Consider the following 13,838-nt stretch of genomic DNA (forward strand, 5'->3'; position numbering starts at 1 on the left):
ACAAAGTAGGTCCAGGTCTCCTGAGGGATCTGCCAGAAAGAAGCCGGTGTTTTTTAGGTCAGAGTGTTTTTTTCCAGAGCAAGGCGACTCACCGCCAACTCCAGGACTTGAGAGTTTTCAAAACCTCTGTAGCTGAGGAGTTCCAGATCCTCGCCAAAGTCTGTTCGACCCCCTTCCAACCCCCGAACCCTTCATTTTTCACCTGTTAGCTGCCCCCCCCGCCCAAAACCAACCATACGATTCCCCCCGAGCTCCCCTAATTCCCCCGGCCCCCCCGCGGCGGCCCCCCGCTACCGTCGCCCGCCCGACGCCGCCCACCCCCCGCTTTCCGAGCTGGCGTGGCGACGCAAACTCACAAATATTTACTTCCTGTACATCAAGAGGAAAGGGGGCCCCCCTTTCGTGGAATGCGGCAACATGGGTGTGTTTGACCGCGGAGTTCAGATGCTGCTGACCACGGTGGGGGCCTTCGCCGCCTTCAGCCTGATGACCATCGCCGTGGGGACGGACTACTGGCTGTACTCCCGCGGCGTCTGCAAGACCAAGAGCACCAACGAGAACGAGACCAGCAAGAAGAACGAGGAGGTGATGACGCACTCGGGCCTCTGGAGGACCTGCTGCCTGGAAGGTGAGCCGGCGACGCACCGAGCCACAACACACACACACACACACACACACACACACACGCAGGGAGGCACCGGCAGATCGATTCCTGCGTGCCCACACACACACACACACACACACACACACACACACACACAATCCTGCAGTTGCACTCACATGCCTACACATATGCTCACATGCCCACACTGTTCTCTATATACTCTGCATCAATTTCACACATGCAAACGCTCACTCTCTCAAAGCTACACACACACCTCTGCTCTATCTATCTATCTATCTATCTATCTATCTATCTATCTATCTATCTATCTATCTACCTACCTCTCTATCTATCTATCTATCTATCTATCTATCTATCTATCTATCTATCTATCTATCTATCTATCTATCTATCTATCTATCTATCTATCTATCTATCTATCTATCTATCTATCTATCTATCTATCTATCTATCTATCTATCTATCTATCTATCTATCTATCTACCTACCTACCTACCTCTCTATCTATCTATCTATCTATCTATCTATCTATCTATCTATCTATCTATCTATCTATCTATCTATCTATCTATCTATCTATCTATCTATCTATCTATCTATCTATCTATCTATCTATCTATCTATCTATCTATCTATCTATCTATCTATCTATCCATCCATCTATCTATCTATCTATCTATCTATCTATCTATCTATCTATCTATCTATCTATCTATCTATCTATCTATCTATCCATCCATCTATCTATCTATATATCTATCCATCTATCTATCTATCTATTCATCTATCCATCTATCTATCTCTCTCTCTCTCTCTCTCTCTCTCTCTCTCTCTCTCTGTCTCTCTCTCTCTCTCTCTCTCTCTCTCTCTCTCTCTCTCTCTCTCTTCTCTCTGCCTTGTTCAAACCTGTAACCTCTCTTGCGAGTCCTTTGTGTCTTAATTTCCAAAATGGTTCCCTTCATTTACGAATCGCAGCCTCCTTCGTTTCTTTCCATTCTACTGAAGTGTAGGAACATGTTGGTCTGTGAACAGAGCTTCATCCAGAAGGTGGATCTGGATGAAGCTTCCACCTCAGGGTTGCTCCTCTCGTCCAGGGTCTCGGTCACGTTGGTCAGTTCGGGTCGTTGTAGAGGAGGTCGGCCTTTAAATCGTCCAAGGAGAAAACAGCTCGGGTCATTTTGTGAACTGCCACATCCGAACCCACAGGAAACACAAGATGCAGTCGGGTCTTCGGCTGAATTGTAATTCAACCGAACATTTCACATTCTAACCTGAACCCAAAATAGTTCTTAGCCTCAAAAAGTGGTTTAGAAAGAAGAGAGGACCAATTTTGCTCTAAAACTATCTAGAACCTGGCTTTAGCAGTACACACACACACACATACACACTCTCATTGTGTAAGGACAGAACACACAAACGTGCACACACACACATAGCAACCACATGCCTGTGTGATCCATCTTCTTGCTGAACCACACAGCAGCCTGCCCCAGATTCACCTGAGTTGATGTGCTAATGACATAGATTCAGTGCACGTGCAGGATTTCTCCGATCCTTCAGTTCTTCTTCATCACCGATTGACACAATAACAACCTTTGTCGTCGCACAACTTTGCCGCTAACTTTTGTTCCAGTTTCCAACTTTGTACTATAATTGGATGAGCGTACCTGTAGCTGCGTGAATCTTCACGGAAACCTCCAATTGTAGGACCGACGGCTCTAAAATAAAAAAACAAGTATAAAAGAATCTTTGTGTAGTTTGATGTGTAATAACCTAGTAATACACTAGTAATAACCACCTAGCTACTACTCATGTTGGCGTGACCGTGAGCCGCCGTGCATTGTGGGATTATGGCGTGGACGTTGTGGCGTGATGGAGCCAAGATTCAAGATTCAAGATTCAAGATTTTTTATTGTCAAATGAACAGAGATAACATGAAGTGGTCACTGTCAATGAAATGCTCGGGTCACACACTCTCTTTAAGCAACGCTCAGTAATTTCGACCCCAAAAAAATAAAATAAAAATAGAAATAGTGTTAAATAGAATAAAAAAGAATAAAATAGAATAACGATGAAATAGAATATCAAAAATTTAAAATAGAAAATAAAATATATATACATCTAAATATATATCTTTACAGGTGAATGTTCAGTTTGTGCAGTAGTGCAAATATTCAAATAGGCTTATTATGGTGCTGGTGCAAATATGCAAATATTCCAGGGTGCTGGTTTGGTGGAGTTATTGCAGTTCAGAGGAGTTTAAAAGTCTTATGGTACACTTGGTAATTTGGATATGTGGAAGGATTCCTTCATTGTACAACGGGAATTTGTACCACTCTACTAGACTATACCTGCAGAATGTTGTATGTTTATTATAGAGTTGTGTTCCTACAATAGCAACAGTGTTCGAACCCGGAGAACAGGGTGAAACGTGACCACAGAGGAGGCTGACCCTGTGATTGGTCGAGCTCGTGTGTTCAGCTCCACCTCGGCTCCATCCCCTGATCTATGTGCCGCGGATCCTCGCTCCAAATGTGCAACATGGCAGCGTTCGGGTGTTTTTAGATTGGTTTTCTGGGACGTGTGATGAACGTCGTCCATCTCTGCACAGCCTTTGGTGTTCTAAGCATGAAGCTGTGATTGTTATGATGATTGCACCGGGACCAAAGCGTCCACGCTCTCCTAATAGTCCTGCATGTTTCACTGGTGCAGCACATGCTCATCATGGAGCCTCGGAGGGTCGGCCTATTAAACTCTGACCTCACGCCCCAAATGTAATCATCTCTGTGGGGTTTGCACGTGTTGACCGGCTCCTCCGTCACACCGCTGCACTTCCAATCCTCCGGTCTCACTGCAGACCTGTTTCCTGGTGTTCGGTTCACGTCAGGTTAAACTGCTCCTGGAGGCCGAGTCCTCTCAGGTTGTTGATGGGTGATGTTCTGCTGCTGCTATCAGGGTCAGAGGTCACAAGGTGAAGCTGACTCTACGACAGACAGACAGCTGTAAATCTCCGGTGACATCGGTGCGTTCACCAACCCTTCACTGCCCCAGAAAGAAAACACATTTTTTTTCCCAGTACTAAATCTTGGCCTCCTTCCTTTTGCCACATTATTTATTCTGCTACGGCAGCGAACTCAGTTTTTAATATACGGCCGCTACTGTTGAACAGATTGAAAGGCGCTGTATTGTGTTTGTGTTGGGCTTCTTCTCTGCAAAAATCTGCATGAAACTGTCCAATGCATTTTATCACTCACAGTTATTGAAGTCATTTTTTACTATCAATTCATTTTCCCAGCGAACAGTTTTGCTCACGTTTGATCTGAGCAGGGACTAAGTGGCTGAACGCAGCTTCTTCAAAACAGCTCGGCGTGGTTCCAGTATGTTGCAGGTGGCTGTTCTCTTTGAGAGAACCTGCTCCCGTTTGTTTCCATCAGTTTTAGAATTGATTTAACGTTTTTGTCTGGAGCTTCGTCACGGCCCTTTGCCCCTGGAAACATCTGGAGCCTATTGACCCTCTTATGGGGTGAAAAGGTCACGGATTGGGCTCTGCATGTTCCTTTCCCCAAAGTTAAAGAACAGAATTGTACAGAACACAACAGTATTGATTTGAGCAATACGGCAAAAATGATCGAGATCAGACTTCAGTCGATGTTTCAACAAGTCGTATTTCTTTCAAGTTTAACCCTTTGATACACAACATGGGTCCAAAGTGACCCGATGGAGTTTTAATTGTAAATATCTCTGCAATAAATTTATTTCATCATTCAGAATTCCAGGAATTCCTCAATTAACTTGTTTTTGATCATTACAAATTCTTATTTTTATTTGTCCTTTTTTACTTTTTTAATAAAAAACATTTTTGTATCACTACCCCTCTAAGGCACAACATGGGTCAAAAAAAATGTGATGATCAAAAACAAGTTAATTGAAGAATTCCTGGAATTCTGAATGATGAAATAAATTTATTGCAAAGATATTTACAATTTGAACTCCATCGGGTCATTTTTGACCCATGTGTGTATCAAAGATAACATGGAAGTAATGATTTGTGGTAAACAAAAACAAGTTATTTAATGAATATTAAAGGATGAAGTAAATAGATTTCCTAAAATATAGCAAAGAAACACTCAGCCGTGCAAGAAATAACATTGTAGGTCAATACGGGTCATTTTTGACCCATGTTGTGCCTAAGAAGGTGGTTGCATAGCTTGTGTATCGAAGGGTTAAGGACGAAAGAGGAAAACTCTTGATAAACAGCAAAACATTTTACAAATCTAAGAACATTAAAACCAAATGTGTGTGTGTGTGTGTTATATCTTTTGACTCCTATACAATGTATAAGAAATACATCGATATATATAACATTTCTGATGAATTGCAATTGATTAAATTTATATAAGTTAATAATTGGTCATGTTTCACCGTCGTGCCAGATCCTGCTGCCTGGTTCAAACGCACCTCCCACCTTTAATCACCTGTGAGCTGCTCTAAATCCCCCAAAGTCTGATTCACGTGCAGGTTATTGATTACTGAGGCAGTTAAGTGTATTATAACACGTCCATAAGAACACACAATAACAATGTGCACCAAAGCAAAACGAGTAAAAGGAGAATCATGAATGTAAGTATGGTTCCATAAATTTTGGATGAGCCTCGGAGACGTTGGAGGAACAGTTTAGTTGCTCCGGAGTGAGAAAACACTCTCTGCTACAAGGTGGCGATCACCTCTGTGAGGCCTTGAGAAGAAGCCAAGGCGATAGAGACATGTTTCTGTGCTTTGTAGTTTGAAAGCTTCAGTACAAACTCAGCCTTTAGAGAACAAAAGTTGAGCTTTAGAGGTGATGGAAAAGCTAAAGCCAGTATCTGTATCATAGGCTGTATATAAAGATGGTTGACGTCTCTACTTCCTCCCAATATCCAGAAATGAAACTCATATATCTCAGATACGAACGATGCCATTTGGAGCCAAGACTCTTGTTAGCTTGGTCTCAGCTGTCAATCACGAAGTTTTACCCTTTTTATAGCATAAACCAAATTTACCAGAACAATTGACTTTGTCCTTCATCAGTCTCGACTTAAAATGAAAGGAACGATATTCGATTTTGACTTTTTAGTTTGGTCCATGCTCCATTCATTAACATGGAGGAGCCGCCATGTCTTCCATCTTCATACACAGTCCATGGCCTGTATACATAACGTCTGCAAAGGGATGAAAAGGAGCCAGTTGCTGGATTATCAGGCTCCTTCATCAAGTCTCAAGACTCAAGATCTTGATTTTATTCGAGAGAAGAAAATAAACAACCACAGAGAAAATGTTTATTGGGTTTTAGAGAACAGCGAACATCTGTTTTCACATCGCTGCTTCTTCACGCTCTGCAGATTGGGCGCAGGTGTGATAAAAGCTCCTGTACCTGTGATCAGGTCATGTGACCCACGTCATTTTAAAAAAACAAGGTCGTGGGAAAACGTTTAACGACTGGTTTTGGGTGTCGGGATAAAAAGGTGTTTGTCTTTTTCAGTCCAAAAACGAAACATCACATCTTGGCGGCAGGTTGCAAAATGATGTCAAATCACCGACACGTTTGCCGACGTGAACGCGGCCACGCCAACTCGCTCCATGTGATCTGCTTACTTCCTCCCGCTAAGTGGCTTTTACTTTTCACACTCTCGGCTCGCTCGGCGTCCTTGGCACCGGAGATTTGAAAACGGTCGAGAGCGGAGAGAGAGAGGAGAATCTGAGAGAGATCCAGCTCGTTCCCTGTGTGCTTCGCCCTCAGAGCTACAGTTGCTTCATAGCTGCGTGGTGCAGAGAACAGAGAGAGAGAGAGAGCGAGAGAGAGAGCGAGCGAGGAAGAGAGGAGTTGGGAGGTGTTGAGAAGGAGAAACAGAGGGAGGAGGAGGAAAAAAAAAAGAACAAGAGAGAGAAAGAGAAAGAGCAGGCAGGCCTGGTTTGCTGTCACACCCCCTCAGGCTTCCTGTGCTATCTTTAACACACAGACCTACGTTCTATCTAACCTATCTCGCCCCGGCTTTTAACGCAACACGTCACAGTGAATGTGTTTCTCTTTAATGCTCGGGACGTGATGTGCGTTACCGCTGTCGTCGCGGCGACACGTGAGCGTCACGGCAACGGGAAGCCATCACACGCGACATTCCCGTGTTGAGTTCCAGATTTGATTATGTTGCTGCTTCGTGCTAACGCCTGTATACAAATATGTGTGTGTGTGTGTGTTTGTGTGTGTGTGTGTGTGTGTGTGAGGCCAGCTGTGTCAGAATTGGAGTGCATTACGCCGATGACATTAATTATGCTAATAGCCATCAGCTCCGTTAGCTTTCGCCGCGCCGGTCGTCAACAGAAGCTCTCTTCACGCCGCCGCTTTATCTAAAGCCGCAGCCAGCGATTCGCCCGGGATAGAGAGTAACTAATTACATGGGATCAGATTACACAAATAATAATCCGCTTACACAAAGAAATTAAAAAAAAAGAAAGAAAGAAAGAAAGAAGACCACCTCTTTATCTGAAACTCCAGTTCGGAGTTCAGTGGATGGGGAGTAATCTGATTCCTCAACACACTGCAGGTGGGGATGGAGAACAGACAATTACATGTAATCTGATTACCCCCCAAAAAAAAAAACCACACACTGACACTTTATCTGAGGCTTCATTACTTCATGTGATGTGATGATAACAAGCGGATTCATTCGACATTTGTCTCATTTTGTGTGATCTGGGATCAGTTGGCTGCTAGATGGGGAAGGGAGGGGGGGGGCTGATGGTGAAAATACACAGACATAATTGAATTGATGATTTGAGATTTGTTATCTCAGGTTGCCGTAGTTTAATTAAAGCATTTTGGAAGCAAACAAGAAGCTTCTGTTACGTCTCGGTCAGACAATCAGATTCATGTCGTCCCTCGTTTTACTTTTCCTGATGTCTTGATTTTAAAATGTTCTCTTTAATTGGCGGCGTATAAGTGGGAAAAATGTGAAAGTAATATCCTTTCCCTGGGTGCTAATTTTCTTAAAAACGACCCGTTTCATGCATCTCTAAACCGAGGCAATTTTTTAATGACAGCACAGATTAAAGCCACGGTCCCTTAATGAAGACGCTGAAAGCAGCGTGATGGAGGAGTGGTGGCTCAGGGAATAAGAGGCATTGTTCTGCCTCTGCACTGAGGCTGGCAAACAGTCAGCATCCAGCGGCGCTCTGTGGGCGTGCTGTTGTTGATACTGTAATAGAAGTGACTGACAGGTCACGGCAGCTGTCAAACCTCAGCCGTCAATGTGCCGCCGCCGCCGCCGCCAAACTCCTGGAGACTGAGCTCAACAAAGCAGCCGAAACCGATCTGGAATTATTTTTAGCTTCATAACTTATTTAAATGGAAATATCGGCTTTATTCTCCTGGAGCATTTACGGTTTGGAGGCCGTCCCTGGTTGTTATTCAACACATGAATCTGGTGATATTTGGTGTTTATAACGTTCAGCGATTAGTGAAATGCAGGAAAAGTTCTTAATAATCGGCTCAAACATTTTAAACTGACTTTTATTTGACTCTTTTCTCATCTTTTACTTTCGTCTGTAGCATTTACCGTTTAGAGGCTGTCACTGGTTATTATCCAACGCATGAATCTGGTGATATTTGGTGTTTATAGCGTTCAGCGATTAGTGAAATGCAGGAAAAGTTCTTAATAATCACCTCAAACATTTTAAAAACTGACTTTTATTTGACTCTTTTCTCATCTTTTACTTTCGTCTGTAGCATTTACCGTTTAGAGGCTGTCACTGGTTGTTATCCAACGCATGAGTCTGGTGATATTTGGTGTTTATAACGTTTAGTGATGAGAAAATCACCTCAAACATTTTAAAACAGACTTTTATTTGGCTCTTTTCTGATCTGTTCAGCGCTTTTACTTTTATCCCTCTGCCCTAAAGTCGTGTTAAATTTAATTTTGAATTGTTTCTTATTCTGTTGCCTTCAATTGCTCATTAGAACCTTGATCTATAAAGCATTTTGTAGCCGTGTTTTTAAAGTTTGATTCAATGCTATGCCTTTACTGTCCTTGCACAGTGTACAACAAAATGATTTGTCCCAGTGAGACAGACAAGTACACACTTTACAATCTAATGAATAAATAGAATAAATCGTAGGGTATTTAAACATGCAAGTATATTGTAAATGACAATATTGCACGGTTGGATATCGGTGCACTTAAGTTCTCTAATGAATCAACTTGATCTAATAAATAAAGTTTAAAATCCACGTTTTTATTTATTTTGCTGCCTGGTTCTGGGCAACGCCACGTCAGAGTTTGGATCATATCTTTAAAATATGAATTACTCTGGATCCAACTGTGAAGTCCATCTGCAGAATGCACCTTTCCATGCAGGATGTATCTGAGGGATACAGAGAGAGTCCTGATGACCTGGAGTTCAACCTGCGGCAACAGAAACATTATTCATTAACCTCCAGGTCGAAATGTTTATTCACGATCGCACGTTAACCTCTTAACGTACAGTTCAGTGGCTCTAGGGTTAAACAAGTACATCCCATAAAGTCTCCGACAGCCTCGTGTGCAGTTTATTCTGTGTTAACTTCAACTGTTCGCTGAAGCAATACGATGTTTACACTGAGTGAAATATTCATGATTGTTGCCGCTTTGCTTTTCCATCAAACGTATGAATAAACAATACATGAATAAATGAACGAGTGAAATAACTTATAGAGCACTTTATATACACTCAATGTAGCTCGAAGGGCTTTAATATTCAGCACCGAAAACCAAAAGCAGAGATCTAAAACTCAAGATGTATATATCAGCCGATACCGAGTACTGTTACTGTTTATTATCATATTTTAACAGCTTTATGCTACTAACCCTGCAGTTACTGTCACTGCTCTATGGTCTGTCTCAAATTAAACCTTTTGAAAATACATATAGAGATAAATCACATAGAACTTCTTTCTTGACATTTTGGAAACACTTTTGAAATCCTGCTCTTTTGGAGCGGCAACCGGGAAGTGATGTCTGGAAAAACTGAAGTCTCTATTCTCATAAAGACCATCTCTCCATCTCGTTACATATTCCAGGAGCGGCTCCTCTCTACGGAGGCCGCCATGTTTTTTTTTACAGTAGCCCAGACTGGACAAACTAAATCTTTTGAGTTTTTATGACATCTGAAGCTACCACACGTTCTCTTCCATGTTCAGAAGCTGGAGGGTTGGGTGAGGGGTGTTCAGCTGCAACATGACACTTCACCACTAGATGTCACTACATTCTACACACTGAACCTTTAATTATGTGGTGTCAAATCCTTGGTTTTGCGTACTTGCCGATGCCTGACTAAGCATTTCTGTAAAATATCGGCGGCATTTCGCTGCTGGTCAGAACTTCTCTATCGTTACACTGATCCTTCTCATCAAATGAAACTGAATGTGTGAGAGTGTAATGACGGACGCCGGTCAATCTGTTATGTGTTTGAATCCTTGAACGAGTGCACGACACTTTCTGTCTGGAACGTCACAGACACAACAGATCGTGAATCGGTGCCATGGTAACCATTCACAGAAGAGACAGTCTAAAGGCCGAGTGGTTCAGCAACATGTTCGTTGAAAAAAGACCATGTCCGGTACCTAAACTTAGAAAGGATTCATGTTTATTCTCATTATGGGATACGTATCTGTGTCTCCTGACAATCGCTGCAGCCATCACCCACTCCTCCGTCCAGCAGCTCTGGAGTCTGCTCCAGTTGGACTCGCTCAGCCGGCCTGTCATCCAGGACGGATGGCCCCGTGTCGGTGGTCCAGCTGTGGAGGCTGGCTCCAGAGATCCGGCCTGTCCCGGACCTCCATGATGGATCTTGCCCCGGGACGGTCTCTCGATCCGCGGCACAGACCGGAGCTGCCGGGGGTCCGCAGCCTTGACAGGTGGAGCTCAGCAGGCTTTTAAATGCTGCTATTAATCTCCATCACGGCGGGTTTGAAAGCGAGCGAGGTGCATGTGACAGGAGATATGTTTCTGGCAATGAGGTGTGAGTGAGAGTGTGCGCTCTGTGTGTGTGTGTGTGTGTGTGTGTGTGTGTGTGTGTGTGTGTGTGTGTGTGTGTGTGTGTTTGCACCATCATTTGATTTCAAGAGCAACAGTGGCCTGAAAAGACACAAGGTCCTATGATTTATTTTGAAAGTTTCCTGCTGAATATTGGAGATTAAACTCTGGTTTTTAATAACTTCAAAGTCTTTTAAACTTTTAAGTTCCTATCATCAGGTACCTGACTTTTCTACTTCTTCTACTTTTGATTTGTCATTTTGAAAGTGAGCACTGAACTTCACATTAACCAATTGATAGTGCTATGTGTCCATTTTATTCTCGGTTCTAATTTTAGATTTTGTATTTGGCGGGATTACGATATATCCATTTTGAGGCCCGACTGAAACGTAGAAAAATGACGGAGTTGTATCAAGAAACATACCATCACATCATTTAATGTCGTGGCCGTTAATTTAATTATTGAACATGTGATCTCACGTGTTTATCAGGTATGTTTTTATTACTGTGGATGATTTATGATCATTTTTACAACGCTCCATCACCCAGGTGCGGTTGAATCCCCGGTGACCTTCTCCTCATTAACTAATGAATGCAGTCGTCCCGTCTTCTGTTTGCTGCCGCGTGTCTGCGACCACACGACGCCACGTAACTATGGCGATTCAGCTCGGTGCCGGCAGCAACAAGGCCGCCTGTCAGGCATCACGGCCTCTCAATCACACACTCTGTTTACGAGCACTCACACACACACACCACCTGGGACTGACACACAACAAGGGAGGGACATCAATCACACACACACACACACACACATGTACATACAGAACGGACACATGAGCACACGTTGATACAGGTTTAGACACAACGACAAACTGAGTGAACACACATCAGGTGTTTGTCACTGTTCTGTGTGTGTGATGATCCAGAACCAAGTTCAGGTTAAAAATGTATAAGAATGTTCTATTATTAAACAGTTGTGCTTTCTAGTCATCGGGTTCTTCACTGGAAAACAAAAACAGGGAATGTTACGGGCTGGGGTTGGATTTAAAGTCAAGGAAATCCTACTTTGATGCATATATATATGAAATTGTTTATCTCTTTGTGTGTCCAGTTGTGTGTATTTTGTGTCCAGTGGTGTGTTTGTTCTGTCTAGTAGTGTGTGTTGTGGCCAATCGTGTGTTTGTTGTATCCAGTATGCATGTTGTGTCCATTAGTGTGTTTGTTCTGCTCTGGTGTGTGTGTTGTGCTGTAGTGTGTTTATTTTGCTGTAGTGTGTTTGTTGTGCTGTAGTGTGTTTGTTGTACTGTAGTGTGTGTGTTGTGCTGTAGCGTGTTTGTTGTGCTGTAGAGTGTATGTTGTGCTGTAGTGTGTGTGTTGTGCTGTAGCGTGTTTGTTGTGCTGTAGAGTGTATGTTGTGTTGTAGTGTGTTTGTTGTGCTGTAGTGTGTGTGTTGTGCTGTAGTGTGTTTGTTGTGCTGTAGAGTGTATGTTGTGCTGTAGTGTGTGTGTTGTGCTGTAGCGTGTTTGTTGTGCTGTAGAGTGTATGTTGTGTTGTAGTGTGTTTGTTGTGCTGTAGTGTGTATGCTGTGTTGTAGTGTGTGTGTTGTACTGTAGTGTGTTTGTTGTGCTGTAGAGTGTATGTTGTGCTGTAGAGTGTATGTTGTGCTGTAGTGTGTTTGTTGTGCTGTAGAGTGTATGTTGTGCTGTAGTGTGTGTGTTGTGCTCTAGAGTGTATGTTGTGCTGTAGTGTGTTTGTTCTGCTCTGGTTTGTGTGTTGTGCTGTAGTGTGTTTATTGTGCTGTAGTGTGTATGCTGTGTTGTAGTGTGTTTGTTGTGCTGTAGAGTGTATGTTGTGCTGTAGTGTGTTTGTTGTGCTGTAGTGTGTATGTTGTGCTGTAGTGTGTTTGTTGTGCTGTAGTGTGTTTGTTGTACTGTAGTGTGTATGCTGTGTTGTAGTGTGTGTGTTGTGCTGTAGAGTGTGTGTTGTGCTGTAGCGTGTTTGTTGTGCTGTAGAGTGTATGTTGTGCTGTAGTGTGTTTGTTGTGCTGTAGTGTGTTTGTTGTGCTGTAGAGTGTATGTTGTGCTGTAGTGTGTTTGTTGTGCTGTAGTGTGTTTGTTGTGCTGTAGTGTGTTTGTTGTGCTGTAGTGTTATGGATTATGCAGCAGGACAGAGCTGTTAGCTGTTAGCAGTCCGTGGTGTGACAGCCATAGATATATATAAAGCGGTGTCGTGTGTGCGTCTGTTGCCACGGTCACAATCCCCCCCCCCCCCAACCCTCAACCTTACAATGAGTCTTACAAACACAAACTGATGAGACAGGTCACCAGAGGTGAAGCAACACAACTCAGATGGAATCAGCAGGTGAAATGTCGTTAATACAACCTCTCACAGATGGTTTCTGTTATTTTCGGCAGTTGTCAAACTCTGAGTTCTCTCTTGGCCCACGTCCCATCCTTCCACCAAGTTTCCTGGAAATCTGTTTGGTAGTTTTTATGTAATCCTGCCCACAAACAAACAAACAAACAAACAAACAAACAAACAAACAAACAAACCAATCGAAACACCGGACAGAGACGAGAACACCTCTCACCTGATTGGGGGAGTGAACCACATTTCTCTGTTGCCTCCGATGAAAAACAAACAACAAACGACACCGGTTTTGGCAAAAACTAGCTTTGAGTAGCAACATCAGAGGTTTGTTGTGTTGTGTGTTCAAACCGACACACAAAGGAGGAACAGGGAAAAGCTTCAGATCTCACAGTGTGGAGCTGCAATAACAATACGTCCTGTGTTGTGCTTCACAGTGGAGTCCGGTGGTTTTACTGTAGTAACAGTATGTCACGTTCTTTGTTTTACAGTACGGTATGGTGTGTGTGTGTCTCTGTGTGTGTGTGTGTGTGTCTGTGTGTGTGTGTGTGTGTGTGTGGCAGAGCTGTTGGCACCTCCACACAGTCTGTTTAGCGCCTGGTGGGTGAGGTGCTGACAGGCCGACTGCTCCCTAATCCTACAGACACAGGGAATGACCATGGAGCTCACACAGACACACACACACACATACACACACACACACACACGCCTCATAACCTTAACTCACTTCTCTGATATACCTGAGGTGTGCAGACATCTAGAGATGAAAAAAACACACAATGTCATCACAGACACAGCAGAGT

At 43.2% G+C, this 13,838-nt stretch overlaps 1 protein-coding gene across 1 annotated transcript in view; it reads left to right on the forward strand.

Moving 5' to 3' along the window:
• Positions 1-408: 408 nt before the first annotated feature.
• The window catches only part of LOC133026644 (voltage-dependent calcium channel gamma-2 subunit-like), a 49,642-nt gene continuing 36,212 nt past the window's right edge, over positions 409-13,838 (forward strand). The window contains exon 1 of the mRNA XM_061093560.1: positions 409-628. Coding sequence (XP_060949543.1) covers positions 418-628 — 211 coding nt within the window. The 5' untranslated portion in view covers positions 409-417. The remainder of the gene's footprint in view (positions 629-13,838) is intronic.

This window comes from Limanda limanda, chromosome 2 (assembly GCF_963576545.1).
Source record: "Limanda limanda chromosome 2, fLimLim1.1, whole genome shotgun sequence".
NCBI lineage: Eukaryota > Metazoa > Chordata > Actinopteri > Pleuronectiformes > Pleuronectidae > Limanda > Limanda limanda.